This window comes from Oryctolagus cuniculus, chromosome 20 (assembly GCF_964237555.1).
Source record: "Oryctolagus cuniculus chromosome 20, mOryCun1.1, whole genome shotgun sequence".
Taxonomy (NCBI): Eukaryota; Metazoa; Chordata; class Mammalia; order Lagomorpha; family Leporidae; genus Oryctolagus; species Oryctolagus cuniculus.
In genome coordinates, this window is record NC_091451.1 from 45822384 (window position 1) to 45843169 (window position 20786).

Genomic DNA, 20786 nt, shown 5'->3' on the forward strand with positions numbered 1-20786 from the left:
AACAGAACAGGAGGAGCACGTCAGAATCTCCAGGGGTTCGGCAAGTATGATGGCCTGTTGGTGGCATTGATTTCCTCCACTTGTCAGAGTAGCGCCAGGACAGTGACCTTTTGTGGTCAGAGCCCTATGGGGGACAGACCTCACATCCTGCCTCGCACTTGGCATGGCCACGGAGGCATGCTCTCAGCTGACCGTGGGGTTGGAGATAGCAGTCCTCACCTGCAGTCGGGTGCTGGCGTGAACGAGCAGCTGGATGGAGAACTGGTTTCTGGCGCTGCCTCGTAGCCCAGGCAGGTCCCTGGCAGTGACAGCACGAAGGTCGTAGGGACCTCAGACGAGACTTGGCTCCGGGTCCAGGAGCAGCTTAGAAAAATGGAGTCAGGGATTGAGCAACTCCCTTGTGGCTTTCAAAGAAGACCCTTGAGCAAGCGTGTTCCGGGCTCCGGCAGGAACCACAGCTGTCCGTTGGGTGCCAGGGGTTCCAGCCTCCCACTGGCAGGAGGGGCGATGCCGGTCACGCATACCTGAGCCAGGCCCTCCTCAGCTAACTTTTTTGCCTCTTGTGACCTCAGCACTGCTGTTGTGTATATTCTACATGTGAGGAAACTGGAGCTCAACAGGAACTGGTAACTTGTCCTAGGTCACAGTGCCAAGAAGTCCTGGACCGTGGCGTGAGTGGGGGCACCTAGCCCTAGCGCCACCCTCGCATCTGCCTTTAGGGCCCACGGGCCTGAGTATGGAACGCTTGCCCCAGGTCTCAGCCTTCAGGGAGCCACTGCTGCTGCTCTCTCCCTGCTCACTGACCCTTTCTCTTTGCTCTCCAGGCGGCTTCTGTTCTTGACGTCAGATACGCCTCTGCCTCCTGAGAAACGCTGGTGGCTCTGCACACTGGGTGTGGACTGCTGTGCTGTCCAGGAAATCAGGTATTACGACATCACCTCGCCATCTGCATCACTTCTCTGTGGACAAGCAGCTATTACCAAAAAGGCACACACTCCCAGGCCTCTGCTGCATCTGCCTTAATTCCCTGCTCGGTCCTCGATGGCGGCACCACTTCCCAGAGAGCCCTGTCGCCTCTCAAACGCTGCCTGCGTGCTGGGACTCCCACCGCCCGCACTCCTCCTGGGGCCCGGGCTGCACCTCCGCAGTCGGAGCGCCTCCCGGTCAGCAGCTTCAGAACGGGCGGTCTCCTCAGAAGGCACGGCTCTGCTCCCGCATGGCCTGCGCGTCTGCTCTCTGCACAATGTCATTTTCGGAGTGACTGAGACCCTGTTGGCCTTCTAGAAAGTTTCTCTTGTTCTTTGTGAGCAGCCAGTGGCGCGGCGTCACACTTCTGTGGCCGTCATAGTGTGTCGGCAGACTGCAGCGTGCCCTGTGTCGTGCCAAGGTCTGACAGATCTCGCATTGCCCCACATGTAGGGTGTCATGATGGTCTCTGCGTTTAGTTGGCTTAAATCTCTGCCCTCCTCCTCCTTCCCGAGGGGTCCAAAGCTATCCATAGCAGCAGCCCTTGGGCGTCTGGCTGGCGGGAACGCGAGCCAGTGCTTTCTGCCTTCAGCTTTCAGCCCCATCTCTTCCTGATGCCCGACCGCCACCACCACTCAACTCCAAGAGATTCGGTCCCTGCCCCTCTACCTGGTGCTGGTACATCGGACTCGGTGCCTTCTCCTCTGGCAACCACGTTACCACCCTCTTCTGTTCTAGCGCCTCATTTCTTCTGTAAGGTTTATTGCTTGCCAAAGATGACATCACTGAGATTAGGAGACAGGGGAGAGCTTCTGCAGTTTCTAGCAGAGTGCACATTTTGAATGTGGGTTAGCTCGTAAATGCTGTTAGGATCGCTGGGGACGGTTTTACAAAAGCTCCGTGTGGTCTGCACCGTCGCCCTGGTCTGCCTGGCCCGCTCCGTGCCCTCCGTGCGTCCTTCATGTTCAGTGTGACTGCACCACACCCCCCTCTCTTCTAGTATTAGCACAGGAAAGAGAAGTGATCGATGTGTCGGTCTCACGACAGCACGATGAAAAGACACTCTACAAAGTGGTATGGGATGCCTTTTGGTTCGATTGGGAACACGTAGAATTTTCTGGTAAATGTTGTGAGACATCAGCTTCACCTCTGCTCTCAGACCGTGGGCCTGCCGGGGGCTGTGTGTGGAGCACACATCCCACCATAGCCCGCCCCGCACTAGTGTGTTAAAGTAGCTTTTGTTGTTTGCATCAAATACTTTTTTCTGCTTTCAATACCAAAAAGAAAAAAATGCAGATGCTTTAAGGCATAACCAGAATTCTCAAGAATTTTAAATATGCAATTAGATGTGCTGTGTTTTGACTCCACGCACCTTGCTCTTTGTTTTTATAAGTCAGCTGATTTTCTCTTTAGAAAGAGGGCCAGCTAGAAACCTTAAGTTTTTCGGAATTGTGCATTCTTTTTTAGAAGTTTGGAGAAAGGTCACTCAATGGGGAGAGGACAGTGGACTTTCCTGCCTCTCGCCACCTTGTTCCTGCACGAGGCGTCTGTTGGGCCAGGAAAGCCTGTGTTGAGCAGCTTCAGGAGGCCCCAGCTCACTGTTCGTACCTGGTGACAGGGTAGCAAGGTACCACTAGTACCAGGGTAGGGCGGCCTGTGTCACCGGAAGCCTGCGGGGTGACTGGAAGCCGGCAGGGCAGACGTGGAGGGAGCCGGCCTGCGTCAGGGGACCCGGAGGCGTGGACTGAAGCCATAGGTCCCGTCCTGTTCAGCAGAAGCCTCCAGCAGTTGCTGCAGTGGGTTCCTCCCTCTGCCAGCAGCTGTTGTCCCTGCTCACACCCAGGCTCTTCCCTGGGGACTGGGTCCGCTCTGGCAGCACCTGGAGGCTCAGTGCCTGTCCCTGGGCAGTATGGCAAGTAGAGCGACAGTGCCGGCAGTCCCCTGTCTCTGCACGACCCTGTCCTTGGCGCTTGAGATCACAGCAGCCGACTCCAGGCTCCCCGAGAGCGCGTGCGGTCCTGCCACTGAGGGGAAGAGGTGCTGTGCCCGCCTGCCTGCCGTAGTTGCTTCCTGAACAAGATAGCACTGTGTTTTAGACTTCTTTTCTTTACACTGTCCTTGCAATGATGTAAATGCGAGAAATCACTTAGCTTAAAAAGCTAAATGGTTTGGTCTTATTTATGTGAAGACTTTTTAACATATCAAGATTAGGTGCATTGGCAGGTAGTGTTTGGGGTTGATGACTGCTTCAGATGGAATGTTCACGTAAGCATTGTCTTCTTTAAAATTATCAATGTGAATGTCATAATTATATATTTTTGTGGGAAATTTCTCCTAAGTATAAGTTATTGTGCAAAGTATAGTAACATTGACGCAAATAATAGTTTAACTTTTAGTTTAGAAACCCTAAAAGATATAAATTGTGTTGCATATGCATTAAAAGTTTGTTTTATTTAATTTTATGTAGATGTGTAAAATGTTAGGTAAAAGTTGTTTTCACTTTTCCATTTAAACACCTTTTTACTTGAATACCGTGTTGACTGGTCTGCGACCGTGATCCGCTCAGTAACAGCTCGGGTGACACCAGTGGTGGCGCGCAGGCGGGGCCGGGTAGGCAGGAGCCAGGGCTAGTGGCTTGCACCCCTTGCCTTGTCTTGGCGGGTCTGTCGAGACGCCATCCTCACGGTGACTGGTGGCTCCGCCTGTAACACCCTTTGACGGCCACAAACTTGTAATCGAGACACGAAGGTGAAAAGCAGCTGAGTTTTCAAATCTTGCTGTGGTGGACGACTCTGCAGCTTTCTGTTCCTCTAAGTTCCTCAAATGCCACACGCCACTGTCAGCGTGTTCCTTGTCACTTTAAATTCCAACAATGCCCTGTGTTTGTCTTTCTAAATAGCAGATGTACTCTTGGTATAATTGCACACCAAAAATAAGCCAAACAGTGCATTACACTAACTGGACCCTGCTTTTCCGTGAGCGAAGGAAGGACGGAGCCAGCTTCCACGAGAGCCACTTTCCCTCGCGTCCAGCCTGTTGCTCAGTGTCGCGACCCAAGACCCAGCTCCCCCTCGGGTTGACTCCCGGGAGCCGGGCGGCCTGGCTCGCTGGCCTCGTGCCGCGCGCGGCCGCGCCCTGGGTCTGCGGTTCTCCCAGACTGCGGTGAAGCACAATCGCAGCTACAGTCAGAAGAAGGAAGGTCAGTCCAGTCTATGCACGTTGTAAATAGTGAGTGTTTACAGGCGCCGCCTCGAGACGAGATCTGTACTGGAGTGGATAGGATCCCATTATGTAGACTTACCAATTTTGCTAAGTGCTTTTTAGATTGCTTAAAATTTTTTCAAGATTTTAAAAGATGTATAAGGTTAAGTTTGCAAATATAATGGAAATGCTGTATATCTTTTGAAGTGATAAAATCCACGTTGGAATTTTAAAGAAAATACATTGTAATAATGCCGTTGTAAGTAATATTTTAATGTCTGCCTGTTTTCTACTTCAGCACACTCATTGTGGTGAACGTTCATAGCATTATAATTGCTTAGCCATTGAATGATAACATTTGTTAGTGGAGATTAGAAACTTTATTTGTGAAAATCTGCAGAGTTCATTTTCTATTTCCAGTATTTGCTGAAGTTAAATAAAAATTTTCAAGCCATTGCAGTAACAGATGCGAAATGAGAGCGCCTTCTGCACGCCGGCTCCAGCCAGGCTCCCCAGCCCTGCCGCAGAGGAGGGGAGGGGGTGCATGGCGGGGTTCCTGCAGGCGTCAGCCCACTTGCCCTAGACCCTGTGGAAACAGCGACTCCCTCTGAGCCATCAGCGTTGCCCGCACTGTGTTGTCCTCCACGCGTGCTTGGCGTCCTGTGCGATGCAGGGGCCACCGTGTTTGTGACAGTTGGGCTTCACTGCAATGGGTCAGGGAGATGAATTTTCAGTAGTTTCTCTTTTTTCTTTCTCTCTTTTTTTTTCCAGCATAGCCAGGCTTTGACTTGACCTTTGGAGGCTGGTCTGCCCCTGGCCCCTGGACTGTGGTCTCTGGCTAACCAGGAGTGGCCCCGTCCTAGCGTCTGTGACGTTCTCTTTCTGAGTGGGAATGGAGGATTTAATTAGATTACTGCTATGAAAGCCCGTGTCCCAGATGCGCATGCCCCAGACAGAATGGACAGTTGGTGGATGGACTGCGTCCCGCGGCAGGGCTGGCTGCGCAGAGCTGACGCGGTAGAGGAAACAGCCTCTTCCCAGGCCAGCAGTGCCTCAAGAGCGTCTGGGAGGGAGACCCGGGCTGCCTGTGTCCTACAGAGCACCTGTCCTGGAGCCAGGCTTGCAGGAGGGGCGACATCTCCTGGCTTAGCTGGAGCGGCCACCAGGATCTGTCCTAGGGAGCTGGATTGTAGTGGAGAGCAGGGAGAGCAAGTGCCGTGGCAGACTCTGGGCTTCCTACCAGGAGACGGGAGGGAGAAGGAAAGGATGGGGGGGCAGGGCCGACCTGCGGCGCCTGCATCCATGTGGGTGCGGTTCAATCCCTGCCGCGTTACTCCCATCCAGCTTCCTGCTGATGTAGCGCAGAAGCAGCAGCAGACCTCCCGGGTGCTCGCTCCCTGCCACCCACGTGGGAGACCTGGGTGGAGCTCCAGACTCTCGGCTTCGGCCTGGCCCAGCCCTGGCCTCTGCAGCCATTTAGGGAGTGAATTAGTGATTGAAAGTCAATCTCTGGCCGGCACCGCGGCTCACTAGGCTAATCCTCCGCCTAGCGGCGCCGGCACACCGGGTTCTAGTCCCGGTCGGGGCGCCGGGTTCTGTCTCAGTTGCCCCTCTTCCAGGCCAACTCTCTGCTGTGGCCAGAGAGTGCAGTGGAGGATGGCCCAAGTGCTTGGGCCCTGCACCCCATGGGAGACCAGGAGAAGCACCTGGCTCCTGCCATCGGATCAGCGCGGTGCACCAGCCGCAGCGGCCATTGTGGGGTGAAGCAATGGAAAAAGGAAGATCTTTGTCTCTCTCTCTCACTGTCCACTCTGCCTGTCAAAAAATAAAAATAAAAAATAAAAAATAAAAAAAAGAAAGTCAGCCGGCGCCACGGCTCAATAGGCTAACCCTCCACCTGGCAGCGCCGGCACACCGGGTTCTAGTCCCGGTCGGGGCGCCGGATTCTGTCCCAGTTGCCCCTCTTCCAGGCCAGCTCTCTGCTGTGGCCCGGGAGTGCAGTGGAGGATGGCCCAAGTGCTTGGGCCCTGCACCCCATGGGAGACCAGGAGAAGCACCTGATCCTGCCATCGGATCAGCGCGGTGCGCTGGCTGCAGCGCGCCAGCTGTGGCGGCCATTGGAGGGTGAACCAACGGCAAAGGAAGACCTTTCTCTCTCTCTCACTGTCCACTCTGCCTGTCAAAAAAAAAAAAAAAAAAAAAAAAAAAGTCAATCTCTGTCTCTTGTCTGTCTCTCTCTCTGCCTTTCAGAAAAAAAGATGGGGAATGAAAGGTCATGCCTAAGATGGACAGTTGTCAAGGGTCCACTGCCTTGAGCTGGGGGGGCAAGGGAGGTGTCTAGCCTGGCACGACTTGAGTGTGTGGTAGCGCAGCTGGGCGGGGGACAAGTCACGGGGCTTGAAGGCAAGGCCTCTGACTAAGGGAGAAGGATTCGTGTGTCTCTGAGGGTCACCTCTTGTGTCTTACTCCACACGGTCTTGGCCCCCGCTGCAGCCCTGGCTTTCAGGTGTGTGCTCCCACATGGGAGGCCACACTAGACCGCGGATGTGCAGTCCCCTGGGCCACCCTCCGAGCTGTGCCGCAGTCAGCCAGCCCGCTCAGCACTGCAGCTTTGTACGTGTCCCTAACCTGTCTCACTTCCTTTTTTTTTTTTTTTTTTTTTTCCCTTTTTGACGGGCAGAGTGGACAGAGAGAAAGGTCTTCCTTTGCCATTGGTTCACTCTCCAATGGCTGCCTCGGCCAGTGCGCTGCGGCCAACGCATCGCACTGATCCGAAGGCAGGAGCCAGGTACTTCTCCTGGTCTCCCATGGGGTGCAGGGCCCAAGCACTTGGGCCATCCTCCACTGCACTCCCGGGCCACAGCAGAGAGCTGGCCTGGAAGAGGAGCAACCAGGACAGAATCTGGCACCCCGACCGGGACTAGAACCCGGTGTGCCGGCGCCGCAGGTGGAGGATTAGCCTAGTGAGCCGCAGCGCCGGCACCTGTCTCACTTCTGCCTCCCCTCTCCCATTCCCTGTGATCACATTTAAAGTTGAACCACTGGACACAAGCCCTCACGCCCTTGTGGAATCTGGGCCAGGCCAGCACATGCACATGGGACCCGTTTCTCTGCTCGCTGTCAGGCCTGGTCATCGTGGTGTCTTCTGCTGAAGGGGTTCTTTTGGAGAGCCTCGACTGCTGATCCCGCAGGAATGGTGACAGCGCCGCTGTTCAACTGCCAGTTGTGTGGCTTCCTGTCAGCCTTACGTCCAGCGCGCGCAGACACTTGAGAGCTGGCGTGCAGCTCAGGCTGCCGGCCGGGGGCCGTGAGCTCTGACGGGCCGCCTCTGCAGCTGCTCCCAGCTCGGGGCGTGGAGCTAAGACTTGGGCCAAGACTAGTTTGTGGGTGGTCCTGACATCCTCTAAGACATAACCAAAGTACCTGGTCTAAAGGGCAGACGGTAAAGAGTTGGCTCCCTGTCTTCTGACCCTTCCTCTCTGCCAGCAGCTGCTGCCAGTCCAAGACAGTCGACGTGGGTGTGCACGTGGTCTTGGCGCACGCACACAGCACACTGCACACACTGCTCTGGGCCTTGCTTGTTGCTGACAAGCCTGTGTCTCCATCTTTCTGTGTTAGCAGGGCCAAGTTGCTTATTCTTTCCCGCTGGCCTCATGGTGGTCCAGGTACAGCTGTAGCCGACATCCATGGCCGGGCCTCACGGTGTCAGTGTGCCGTCAGCTTCCTGGTTTTGTCCACGCGCTGCTGCGGTTGTGAGATGAATACCGAGGACTGGTGTTTCTGGACCGAGAGATGTGTCCATTTGTTGAGATTTGATGCCCACCACCCAGCTGCCTTTCGCAGGGGCTGCGCTGCGGCCGTTTCCACTTCTGATGCTGTGGTTGGAGGGCCCTCGGGTGGGCAGGCTGCCTGTGAGTGCCCCGAGGTCAGGACTGCCAGCATTCCCTGGGTTCCCAGAGCCAGTGACGATAGGATCCAAGGCTGGCTGAAGGAACGGGAACTCGGATGCATGGAGGAGGAAAAATAAATGTCTGCCGGCTTTGGGCTGGAGGGTCGGGGCCCCGAGAGGACTGACATCTGACTCCCAGCAGCGGGGGCCAAGGTTGGCGATGGATGGATAGCCAGAGAGGCCTGAGCAAATCCTGCGGTCAGCCATGTCGGTTGTGGCTGCCCAGTTGCCCGGAGACGAGGTTTAAGCTGAAGGTGTGCTCCCGGTGGGCTTCAAGGAGGCTGGGGTCTGGATCCCGGCTTTTGCGTCCTCTCCTTCCCGCCTGTACTCGGTGCCCCTCTGCTCCCGCCCCCAGCCTGCCTGTCACGGAGCTGGCTGGCCAATCCCTGGGAGCAAGTGGACAGACGCCTTCCGCGGAGCCGCAGGCGGGGCTGCCAGGAGCCGCTGAGAAGCGGGACGCTGTCCAGGAGGTGACGGGAAGGAGCAGCTGCCAGCCCGGGCGTGGGGTGCACCTCCCTGCGCCCTGTGGGTTAGGGCCCCCAGCACTGTGAGCAGGTGAGAGGGCTGTGGCGGCGAGGAATGGATGGGTGGGGTGCAGTGCACCCTGGGACGCGAGGTTCAGGCTGCAGAGAAGGATGGAGCCTGGGTGCCGCCTGCGTCTCCCGGCTCGCGGGCCCCTCAGCGGAGGAAGCTACAGGCTTGGAAGGAGAGTCTGAGCTCTTACTGGGAGGCTTGGACACCCCCTTCTCTTCCAGGGCTGACCGCAGAGACCACCTGGAAGCCCCGCCCACACTCTGCCCGGGATGGAGAGGGCACAGCTGTGCAGGCAGCCCAGGCCAGCAGCAGCAGCGTCTTGCTGCCCCCACGCCAGGGGCACACCGCGGCCTGTGCATCAGCGCCTTTTTCAGAACTGCAATGCTCTCCCTACTGGTCCTTCTTCCTCCGCGCCACACCGTCGTCGCCTTCCCGCAGCGGGCCGCAGTGGCCTCGGGCTGGAGTATTTTCCAGCTCTGTGAAGCCAGATCCTTCCTGGCTAGAGCCGGGGGCTTGGGTTACGGCCCTGAATGAGTGACGTTAGGCAAGGGGCTCCCTCCCTGTCCCTCTGGGTGCCCTGGTGAGGTGACCGCCCAACCCCCTCCCAAATGACAGGTAAATCGCTGAGAGAAGAGGGTAACGAGCTGTCGTTGAAGGAAACACTGATTTTTTATTTTTTTTATTTTTTATTTATTTATTTATTTATTTATTTATTTTTTGACAGGCAGAGTGGACAGTGAGAGAGAGAGACAGGTGAGAAAGGTCTTCCTTTGCCGTTGGTTCACCCTCCAATGGCCGCCGCGGCCGGCGCGCTGCGGCCGGCGCACCGCGCTGATCCGATGGCAGGAGCCAGGAGCCAGGTGCTTTTCCTGGTCTCCCATGGGGTGCAGGGCCCAAGCACCTGGGCCATCCTCCACTGCACTCCCTGGCCACAGCAGAGGGCTGGCCTGGAAGAGGGGCAACCGGGACAGAATCTGGCGCCCCGACCGGGACTAGAACCCGGTGTGCCGGCGCCGCTAGGCGGAGGATTAGCCTAGTGAGCTGCGGCGCCGGCCAAAACACTGATTTTTTAAAGATGCTCGGAGAAGTGAAGGCAGGCATGGAGACAGCCGAGACGCGCGGACAGCGTGAAAGACCGACAAAGGTGCAGGAAGCTGAGCGACCCGAGAGTGGCCGTAGAACTGGGCTGGCCTTGCCCCGCAGCAGGTCAGGGGCTGCTTGGGTCTCCTGCATCGCGTGGCACGGTGTCTGGGCTCAGTGCCGGCTCCTCTGCTTCCAGGCCGTCCTCCTAGCGGTGCACGTGCCAGGAGGCAGCAGGTGACGGCTCGCGTCCGTTAGTCCCTGCCACCCACACGGGAGGCCTGGGCACAGGTCTGCCCTCTGGCTTCAGCCTGGTCCTGCCCTGGCTGGTGCAACCGTTTGGAGAGTGAACCAGTGGATGGGAGGCGGATCTCGTTGTCTCTCTGCCTTTCAAATAAATCTTTAAAAAGTGCATATGTCTTAAGTAGAAATTCACGAGAGGGATTCAACAGCAGACTGGAGGAGTCACAAGAAAGAACAGGAAGATGGGAAAAGGGAAACCGCGGAATCCGAGGAACAGGAGAGAAGCGTGCCCGGAGCCTCCGCAGCCGCCGGCAGGCGCGTGCGTCTCGGCAGTCGTGGAGGGAAGCACGGGATGTACCGGCAGAGGGATTCTTTGAAGGAATAACAGGCCTTGACTTCAGAGTATGGTGGACGACATGAATGGAAATGCTCACACAGATCAAGGCCGGCACCAAGAGCCACCCCATGAGGCCAGAAAACCAAGCCCACGAAGCTCCTTGGGGGCGGGAGCGCAGAGCGGCCTGGCAGCTGCAGGTGCCGGGGAGGGCTCATCGCAGACCTTGTGCCCAAAAGCACAGACTGCAGCTGAGAACCCTGTGCGGATGCTGATGAGGCCCCCGTGCACTGGAACCGCCTTCGGCACACCCGCAGCCCGCTCTAGTCTGCTTGCCGTCGGGTGCCGCTGCCCCGCATCTCCTGAGAGTCCTGTGCCCCCACAGCCATCGCAGGGAGATTTTATTGAATGGCTCGCTTCCACAGCACCATCAAGCAGAAAAGCAGCAGGCCGTCCTAAGCCAGCAGTAAAGACCAGAGCAAGCGACAGCCCGCGGTCACTGAAGCGCGCCCGTAGCACCACTCTGTTTTCTTCAGCAGTCGAGAGACATTTTTAAAATTTACTTTAAAAATAAAGATGTATTTATTTATTTGAGAGGCAGAGGCAGAGAGACAGAAAGAGAGGCCTTCCATCCTTTGGTTCACTCCCCAGATGACCCCAGCAGCTGGTGCTGCGCCAATCTGAAGCCAGGAGCTTCTTCCAGTCTCCCACGTGGGTGCAGGGGCCCAAGGACTTGGGCCATCTTCCATTGCTTTCCCAGGCCTCAGCAGAGAGCTGGATCGAAGTGGAGCAGCTGGAACTTGAACCAGCACCCATATGGGATGCTGGCACGCAGACAGCAGCTTTACCCACTACGCCACAGTGCCAGCCCCTAGAATATACTCTTAAGTATGATTGAGGCTGGCATAGTGGTTGAAGCCACCGCCTGCGGCACCAGCATCCCCCGTGAGCTCCTGTTCCAGGCCTGGCTGCTGCTCTCTGGATCCAGCTCAAGCGCTTGGGCCCTGCACCCGAGTGGGAGACCCAGAGGAAGCTCCCGGCTTCGGATGGGCGCAGCTCCGGCCTTTGTGGCCATCTGGGGTGTGAATCAGCGTAGAAGACCTTTCTGTTTCTCCCTCTCTCTCTAACTACCTCTCAAATAAATAAATAAATCTTGGTTTTTAATTTCACATTCCTTTTGGAACGTGAGCTAATAGGCGTATGTGGTGGCACACAGTATCAGCAGGTGTAATTTTGTGACATCAGGGACTGAGGAGTGGGGATGGAGCTGGAATTCAATAGCAGGAGAACAAATAACCTTGTTGTACAAAAGGAAAGAAGACAGGCACAGGCTTTGCTCATGGTCCAGGGGCCGCAAGTGTGCGGACCAGTGCTGGGTGTTCCCTGTCTGTCGCCAGGGAAGTGCAGGCTGGAGCCCCAGGCCTCACTTCGCACCTGCAGGATGGCAGCCATGGGCGGGAAGTGAGTCTAGAGCCAGCACAGTACACAGCCAGAATGTGGGAGGCGGCAGCAGTGTCCACTGCAGCCCTGTCCAGTCACCCAGGGGGCGTGTCCACTGTGCCCCGCCTTTAAAGGAAGGTCTGCAGCGGCATCAGGCGCAGCAGGTTAAGCCACTTGGGACACCTGCATCCCGCATCAGAGTGTTGGTCCGAGCCCTGGCTGCTCCACTCCTGATCCAGCTCCCTGCCATTGACTTTGCCTCAAATAATATCTTAAAAATGTGGTTTAGGGCCAGCGCTGTGGTGCAGTGGGTTAACGGCCTGGCCTGAAGTGCTGGCATCCCATGTGGGCACCGGTTTGAGTCCTGGCTGCTCCGTTTCCAATCCAGCTCTCTACTATGGCCTGGGAAAGCAGTGGAGGATGGCCCAGGTGCTTGGGCCCCCGCACCCTCGTGGGAGACCCGGAGGAAGCTCCTGGCTCCTGGCTTCAGATCGGCGCAGCTCTGGCCGTTACAGCCAATTGGGAAGTGAACCAGCAGGTGGAAGACACTCTCTCTCTCTCTCTCTCTCTCTCTCTCTTTCTCTCTGTCTCTTCTCTCAGTAACTCTTTCAAATAAATAAATTAACTAAAAAGGTGACTTGTAGTGAGTTTATAATTTTACTCTGCCTCCCACCTTGGTGTCCTCTGGCGATCCATTTTTAAATAGGAGTTTAGTTTTCTCACACCAGAAGCGTGGCTTGGTCGCCCCTGACCAGCAGGTTTCTGTGCCATACCTACTCAAGCGGCTGCAGCATGGCCCGAGGTAAAACTTGGCGGCTGGCAACGTGGCATAGCAGGTTAAGCTGCCACCTGTGACGCCAGCATCCTGCATCGGGTGCTTCCCAGCTTCTAACTGCGATCCCCACTCGGCTGCCTGCCGTGGCCTGGGGAGGCAGCAGTAGCGGTCCAGGTCCTTGAGCCCCTGCACCCGCGGGAGACCGGGATGGAGTCCCAGCCTCTGGTTCCAGGCTGGCCCAGCCCTGGCTGTTGCAGCCGTTTGGGGAGCGGAATCTGCAGATGGAGACCTCGCCCTTGCTCTCCTTTTCAAATAAATAAATTACTTTAAACCAAACAAACAAGAAAGAGAAAAACCTAGAGGTGGGCCGTATGTAGCACAGTGGTTTGGCCACTGCTCGTGTGGTCCAAATCACATGACCAAGTCCTGGGCTGACGTCCCAGCTCCACTTTGCTGGTAATGGGCACCCGGGTGGCGGTGCTGATGGCCCAGGTAGCTGGGTCCCTGCCGTTACATGGGACACCCAGGTTGATTTCCAGGCTCCCGGCTTCAGCCTGGCCCAGCCCTGGGTGGGAATTCTGGTTATGTGTGTCTTTCCCACTTCCTTTGTCATTTTCAAATAAAATATTTAAATCAGACCACTAAACTTGAAAAACATTTTACAGTTTATTTTCGTTTTATTTGAAACAAAGTCAGTCGGGACTCTGCCACCCATGGGAGCGGCCTGGGTGGATTTTCCAGCTGCCGGCTGCGGCCTGTCCTGGCCCAGCTCTCGGGCATTTGAAGCAGTGGATGGGAGATTTCTTGTGCACGCACGCGCTTGCTTGCTCTCTGAAATAAATAAAAAATGGGCGCTGAGGCCCAGCCGCGTCCATCAGGAATGCGCACAAGATCATCTCTGCCTTTCAGATGAACTGCATTCAGTAAAATGCACCTATCGGAAGGCTTTGGTTTTATAATTGATTTAAGGCTTACGGCAAAACTGAGGGCCAGAGCTCACCTCCATGCCCCGTCCAGAGGCGCGGAGCGCGGCTCTCGGCTCTCGTGTCCCGCAGGACCTCTGCCCTGATGGCCCTGCCCGCCACGGTGGCTCTCGGCGGGCGGGAGCTGGCATCTGGCCCACGAGCCCTGAGGTGGAACGTGAGTCCTGAGCTGCAGGCCTCCCAGCAGGAGGGACACGGTCTCCAGGCCTACCTTTTTCCTCATTCCCCCACGTGGATGGGTGTGGTGTGTGTGCTGCTGGTGTTAGGAACCCAAGTGCTTGGATGAGACCTGGATGGAGTTCCTGGCTTCAGCCTGGCCCAGCCCTGGCTGTTGAGGGCATTTGAGGAGTGAATCGGCACAAGCAGCACTCTGTCTCAAAGGGGGGGAGGGATTCCTGCCCTTGAACCTCATATTCCACGCCGTGGCTGGCACCCTGCACATCTCCACGGCGCACAGGGCTCCGCTCGCTGGCGCTGTGCCCACCTTCTCCACAGGAGGGAGGGGAGAGACCTCACTGTGGCTTTGATCGCTGCTTGTTGGTGATCGAGGTACGTTATTGAACAAGAAACTGGCACAGGCAACCGTCCAGGGAAGGAGGAGGCTACTGGCGCCTGGGCAGGGAGGCCGTGGGCTTGGGGGCCCGGCAGTCTGCCCAGTGTGCCAGATGTGCCCTGGCCTTGTATCTGGATGTCATGGTGAGGACAGAGGGCTTCAGGGACACCCTGCCCCTGTGCATCCGTCCCCCCCCCGCCCCCGTGTGGGGCTCATGGGAATCTTGCGGCTGCCGACTGAGGGCAGGACCAGCGCCTCAGCCTTTGCTGTCCCTCGCTGCAGCCCTAGAGGGTGCTCACAGGTACTAGACAGACAGTGGCCTGCCGGGGACAGGGCTGGGCTGTGGTCACGTGCTCAGCCCCTAGCTCTGCACCTCCCGGCCTGGGCTGCCCTCTGCCCGGTTCCCGGGTGCCTGGCACTGGGGGTCTTTGTGCTGGGACACGATCCCTGGCAGCACGGGGGACAGTCGCGAGGTGTGATTTTGAAAACAAGCGGTCCGTGTCAGAGTACGGCCCCCCTCCGTCCAGACGCTGGCTGCCTGGCTCCCTGGCTGCTGTGTTGGGGTGACTGGACCTGTAGCCTGCAGAGCTTGTTGCTTCTGAGCCGTTGTGGACGGAGGAGCCACAGACGGGTCTTCCCAGCTGTCCCGGGCACAGGTGCGCCTAGAGAGGCCTTGGCCTCAGACTGGAAGACTCGCCGCTCTCGGGCCTCTGGCCCACTTCATGCCCTCCTCACCCTGCTGGCCTGCCCAGGGGACCTGAGCCAGAGGCCACGTCCAGCCACCCGCCCCCTGCAGCACACCCCGTGGCACGGCGCCCACTGTGGGTGGAGGCAGTGCCCATACGTTAAGGACTGGGCCTGGACAGGCCTCGGCAGGTGTAGCAGGGCCCCCGCTCCAGCTCTGAGGCCCAGGCCCTGTCCTGGGGGCGCGGGGGGCTCAGCCCTCGAGCCTGGCCTGGCCTCTCATCCGGGACATCCTGGAGCTTCCCTCCTTCCCCCCTGCATCTGAGTTGCAGGGTCCCCGGTCCTCCCCTGTGGTCTTTCCTGCACCCCACCCTGCCAGCAGGCCCCCAGCTGGGTGGGGCACCCCACGTCCATTGCTCTGGGGTCTGGCTCCCTCCTGTTCAGTCACCTGCTGTGTGTCCACGTGCAGTGGGTCCATTATTTTTAGCACCCTTGGCTCCTCCCAGCTTCTCTGCCCTGGAGACGTCCTTTCCAAGACGGCCAGACCGTGGCCGGGGCCGTCAGGCGCCCACAAGGCCTGGGTGAGAGGCCACCAGACTCCTGCAGCAGAAAGCGGCCCTGCTTCCCAGCCATGCCTCTGCACTTTCCCCCAGCCGCTGGCCCCCACCCGAGAGTCCCTGTGCTGAGGCACATGTGTGCACTGCCACCCCTGCAACCCCAGAGGGCGGCCAGCTCTGGCCAGGCACCGACATGCACCAGCTGCGCCCCACGCCATCACGGCAACAGCTGTGAGCAGACAGGAGCCCCTCCTGTTCTATGTGTATGGATGCAACCCAGGCAACCGCCTGCAGGTGCTGGGCGCCGGGGCTGGGGGGCGTGAGGGGAGGACGGTGGCCACGGGTCGGTGCCTGGCCTGAAAGGCCCAGTGCCCCGGTGCACGGGCCCTCTGAGTGCCGGGAGCAAGCTGGCAGTCTTTCTGGCTGATCGTTGTTTGTTTTCCCAGAGCAGGTGGGGGCAGGGCCCTCTCCCATCCATTATCACGGCGACAGTGAGGCGCCGGCGCGTGCAAGGCAGAACATTCTGGTTTTGCTTGAATTAGCCAGGGAACAGCAGAGCATAGTTTGAAATATCTGAATATCTGTGGCTGTGCAAACGCAGACTCAACTAATAATAATCAGCAAATCCACAGGAATTGCATCAATAGTTAACAAATAGCAGTAGTAACAGCACACCAGGAATCCGAGCCCAGAGGGTGTGGTCCGGCACCTGCGCTTGTCAGCTCCCCACTGTCTCATTCTCCGAGCTTGCAGTGTGTCCCGCCCGGTGCGGGCTGCAGATCTCCCTCTGTCCAAGCCCAGGCCATGATGTGGGCACTTCCTTCTTTTGTTTTTACAGCTATATGTATGTATTGGAAAGAGTTACAGAGAGAAAAGGAAAGACAGATCTTCTATCTGCTGGTTTACTCTGCAGATGGCTGCGATGGCCGGGACTGGGCCAGGCTGAAGCCAGGAGCTCACATCTGGGTCTCCCACGGGGGTGCAGGGGCTCAAGGACTTGGGCCAAACTCCACTGCTTTTCCCCAGCCACTAGCAGGGAGCTGGATCTGAAGTGGAGCTGTTGGGACTTGAACCGGTGCCCGGATGGGATGCTGGCATTGCAGGCGGCAGCTTCACCCACCATACCACTGCACGAGACCCCAGTGGTGGGGCTGTGCAGGCTATCCTTAGACCCCATCCAGGGGAGGAGGTGGGAAACCACAGAGATCATGGTGTGCAACCCAGCGTCCTAAAAGCCAAGGGTCCAGCAGGCAGGTGGTCTGGGGGCAAGGTGGAGACAGGCCAGGGCTACTGTGGATGGCTGATGGCCTGGGCACCTCTGCGGGCACCTGGGGCTTGGCCTCTCCACCTGAGGGGATCCCTCCTGAGACGTCCCGGCTCCTCAGGAGGCCGGCGGCCGGCAAGGGCTCACCAGCGACTCCTGGTCCAGGGGCTGTGGGCTGCCCCTTGGCTGACAAGGCTCCAGTGCTCTCTGCCGCTAGGGGTCCTTCCCGGCTTCAGGGAGCCCGGGGACCCAGAGGGCTGCAGCGACCTCTTGGCTGGTGTGGTCCTGGCACAGGATCCGGCCCTGCCTGGCGCCATCCTCCATGGCTGAGCAGAAAGGGAGGCAGGACGAGGATGCCGACAGGGACCTGGAGCTCCGCCTGGGTCTCCCACGTGGGTGGCAGGGACCCAAGTGCTTGGGCCACCTTCCTGTTCCTCCGCCAGAGCACTAGCAGGCAGCTGCACGGGCAGCAGGGCCTAGAACGGGGCCTGACGCGGGACGCTGGCCCTGCAAGCTGCGGCTCACCTGCGGCGCCACGGTTCCCACCCGCTCTCCGAATCCTGGACGGCGCTGCCTGGGAGGCCTGTGCCCACGTGGAGAGCCTGGGTTGAAGTCTCCTCCGCTTCCAATTTCAGCTTCCTGCTGATGCCACCCTGAGAGGCAGCAGGCGATGGCTCAGGGTCCGCGTCCCCGTCACCCACGTGGGACACCTGCACTGGGTTCCAGGCTCCTAGCTTCAGCCTGGGCCAGTCCTGGCTGATGGGAGTATTGGAGGAGTGAACCATCAGATGGAAGACTCTCTCTCTCTCTCTCTCTCTCTCTCTCTCTCTCTCTCTCTGCTTCTGCTCTCTCTGTGTAACTCAAATAAATAAATAAATTTTTAAAAAATAAAGTAAAATAAAAAATCCAGGGCAGGGCAGCACAGGCCCTTAGCTGAAGCCAAGACTCCGGGCTCTCACCAGGAGCAGTGGGTCAAGTTCCCTGTTGTCACAGCACAGAGCAGGGAAGCCAGTTGAACGCCCCGTGCCATGTGCACCTGCTAAGGGGTATGTGGTGTCACAGGTGCGCACAGGTCGGGGAGTGAGCAGAGGCCAGAAGGGCTAGATTTTGCCTGTGGACTCTGTGTTCCAACCCCAGCCCCACTGGGGCTGTGTGACCCCGGGCAAGTAGCTTCCCCCTCTGGGCTTCAGTGTTCTGGTCTTGCAGAGATGATGGCTGCTACCTGTGGGCTACAGGGAGGCTCATGGGAGAGAATCACAGTGACCACGTGCAGGCCGTGGGTGGCCTGGGGGTCAATGCCACATTCCTAACCTCCTGTGCGAGTTTGAGTCCTGGCCTGGGCCAGCCAGGGCTGCAACCGAGGCTGAGGGTCCAAGGCTGGGGACAGGTTGGGAGGGGGCCGTGGGGCTGTGGCTGGGGGCCTGGAGGAACCCCGTGAGGTTTTGGGACCCTGCTTGGGGTTTTTGGGAGACAGCTCAGAGTTTCCGCGAGAGGGCTGCTGGGCTGCTTCCGGCAGGAGACCCCTCGACTCCGGGGCTGCCCCCACCCGGAAGTTACATGGCTGCCGGGTGCCCTCGGCAAACAGGCAGATAGGCGTGTCTTCCCCTCTTCCCCACAGGCGGCCACCGCTTTGCTTTGCTTTTCTTTTTTCTTTTTTTCTTTTTCTTTTCTTTCTTTTTTTTTGACAGGCAGAGTTAGTGAAGAGAGAGACAGCGAGAAAGGTCTTCCATCCGTTGGTTCACCCCCCAAATGGCCGCCATGGCCGGCGCTGCGCCGATCTGAAGCCAGGAGCCAGGTGCTTCCTCCTGGTCTCCCATGCGGGTGCAGGGCCCAAGCACTTGGGCATCCTCCACTGCACTCCCGGGCCACAGCAGAAAGCTGGACTGGAAGAGGAATAACCGGGACAGAATCCGGTGCCCCAACCAGGACTAGAACTTGGTGTGCCGGCACTGCAGGCAAAGGATTAGCCAATGAGCCGCGGCGCCAGCCATCCACTGATTTTTTTTTTTTTTTAATTTGTTTATTTTGAAAGAGTTACAGAAAGCGGGAGAGGAAGAGAGAGAGAGCTTCTATCCGCTGGTTCACTCCCCAGTGGCTGCAGTGGCCAGGGCTGGGCCAGTCCAGAGCCAGGGACCTCATTCAGGTCTCCTAGCTGGGTGGTAGGGACCCAGCCTCCTGAGCCGTTCCTGCTGCCTCCCCAGGGCGCACGTTAGCAAGAAGATGGGTTTGGGAGCAGAACCCAGACTTAAACCCAGGCATTCAGATACGGGATGCAGGTGTGGAAACCTCGAGGCCAAGTGCCCACCTGTGCCCTGCGCTGTCTGGGCTGTGTCCACTGAGAAGGGCGGCCCGGGGAAGTGTGCCGTGGTCAGGGCAGCCCTGTGAGGTCCCACGAGGGCTGCCCCGGACGGACTTGTTGGGGTCTTCATCCTGCTCTTCCTCGGGGAAGTCTGCTCCTGCCAGGGCGTGCTGGCCCGCTCGCTGTGGCCACCGGGCGCCCAGCAGGACGCTGGCAAGTGAGGGATGGCCGGCCTTCGGGGCGCAGTGTGCGAACAAGGCTGTCGTGTGCACAGCTCAGAGCGCCCACCGAGTGCGTGATGATCCGACAGCTGCACCCTCCAGCACGTTTGGGAAGAGAGAACTTGGATTCTTTAGCTTGCTTCCTCGCTGCTGTCCGACCCCGCGGCCCCACCCCACAGGACATCTCTCATCGCGAGAGACCAGTGGCCCCGGGGAGACCCAACCCAGGGATCCTGAGGGCTCCGTGATGTCCCCGGACAGATCGTGGCTGAGTCCTGCTCCGAGCTCTGTCTTTTGGAGGTGATGAGCTCACCGTTGTCTGCTGAGGCCGAGTTCCACACCCTAAGAATAAATAAAGTTGCATTCCTGGAATATATATATAAATCCGTATTTTGGGATCAGCCAATTGGTGGCAACCTCAGATGTTCACATGATTTTTCTTTTTTTTGGTCCTGTCTGGGTAGCAGCAGAATGGTGATATATTGGGAAAGTCTGCAACTTGTCTGGTGTCTCTGTGAACGCACGCAGAAGGCCCAGGACCCGTCAGCCTGGTGACAGCAGAGGAAGGAGCGGATGCCCCAGGAGTCACCCGGGGACACGCAGAGCCAAACAGCCTTCCCGTGTATTTCGATCGGTGGGATTTAGTCTTAATTATTTAAGAGAACATTCATGAAGTATTTTCAAAGAGAAATGAGGTCTTAATAACCTGAGCTCTCGGCCCAGCCTTCTGCTGTGGCGCCGCGGCGGCTCCGCAGCGCCGTGGGGCTCAGGGCGCTCGGCCTCACTCTGCCCTCTGGGCGAAGGCCGCGGCAAGGAGCAGTCCCCTCCGTGTCTGGGGGACCGCGGCAGGGCCAGGCACCGCCGTCGGGAGCAGACCTGGAGCTCCCCTCCCCAGCCTGGTTTCAGTTCCTTCCTCTTGCTGAAGTTGCCCCACTTTACCCACTTTATCTTTTTTTTTTTTTTTTAAGGATTTATTCATTTGGTGGCTGGTGCTGTGGCTTAGTGGGTAAAGCTGCTGCCTGGGGCGCCAGCATCCCATATGGGTACCGGTTCAAGTCCTGGCTGCTCCTCTTCCGATCCAGCTCCCTGCTAATGCCCCTGGGAAAGCAGCAGAGGATGGCCCAAGTGCTTGGGCCCTGCACCCACGTGGGAGACCAGAGGAAGCTCTGGCTCCTGGCTTCAGCCTGGGAAGCCCTGGCCCTTGCGGGCATTTGGGGAGTGACCCAGCAGATGGACGACGCGACGAGCTCGCTCGCTCTCTATCTGCCTCTCCTTCTCTGTAACTTTGACTTTGAAATAAATAAATCTTCAAAAAATTATTTTTTTGAAAAGCAGAGTTAAAGGTGTGTGGGGGTTCCCGTCTGCTGATTCACTCCGAATGATCGCAACAGCAGGGTCTGGGCCAGGCCGAAGCCAGGCACCTGGATGGCCGTGCTCATCTCTCAGGCGCATTAACAGAGCTGGGTCAGGAGTAGAGCAGCCAGGGCTCCAACGGGCTCCTAGGGGACGCTGGCGCGGCACAACACCGGCTCCTGTCGGGGACAGCGGTGACCTTGCTGTCCCCCCGGGAGCTCACGCTGTCACCCACGGCCTCCAGCCTTTGTAGAGGGGGTGTAACGCTCACCCTCAGACGCGTGGTTGCAAAGCGCAGGCCAGAGGTGATTAGCTTGGGTGCAAGGTTTTGCACACGGCGGTCAGTTTGG

General features: G+C 57.9%; 1 protein-coding gene across 2 annotated transcripts in view; it reads left to right on the plus strand.

The window, feature by feature from the left end:
* RCOR1 (REST corepressor 1) overlaps positions 1 to 4630 on the plus strand; it is a 100807-nt gene extending 96177 nt beyond the window's left edge. For both annotated transcript variants that reach the window (XM_051834874.2, XM_070065422.1), the window contains one exon: positions 825 to 4630. In XM_051834874.2, the coding sequence (XP_051690834.2) occupies positions 825 to 866 (42 nt within the window). In that variant the 3' untranslated portion in view covers positions 867 to 4630. The remainder of the gene's footprint in view (positions 1 to 824) is intronic.
* The last annotated feature ends 16156 nt before the right edge of the window (positions 4631 to 20786 follow it).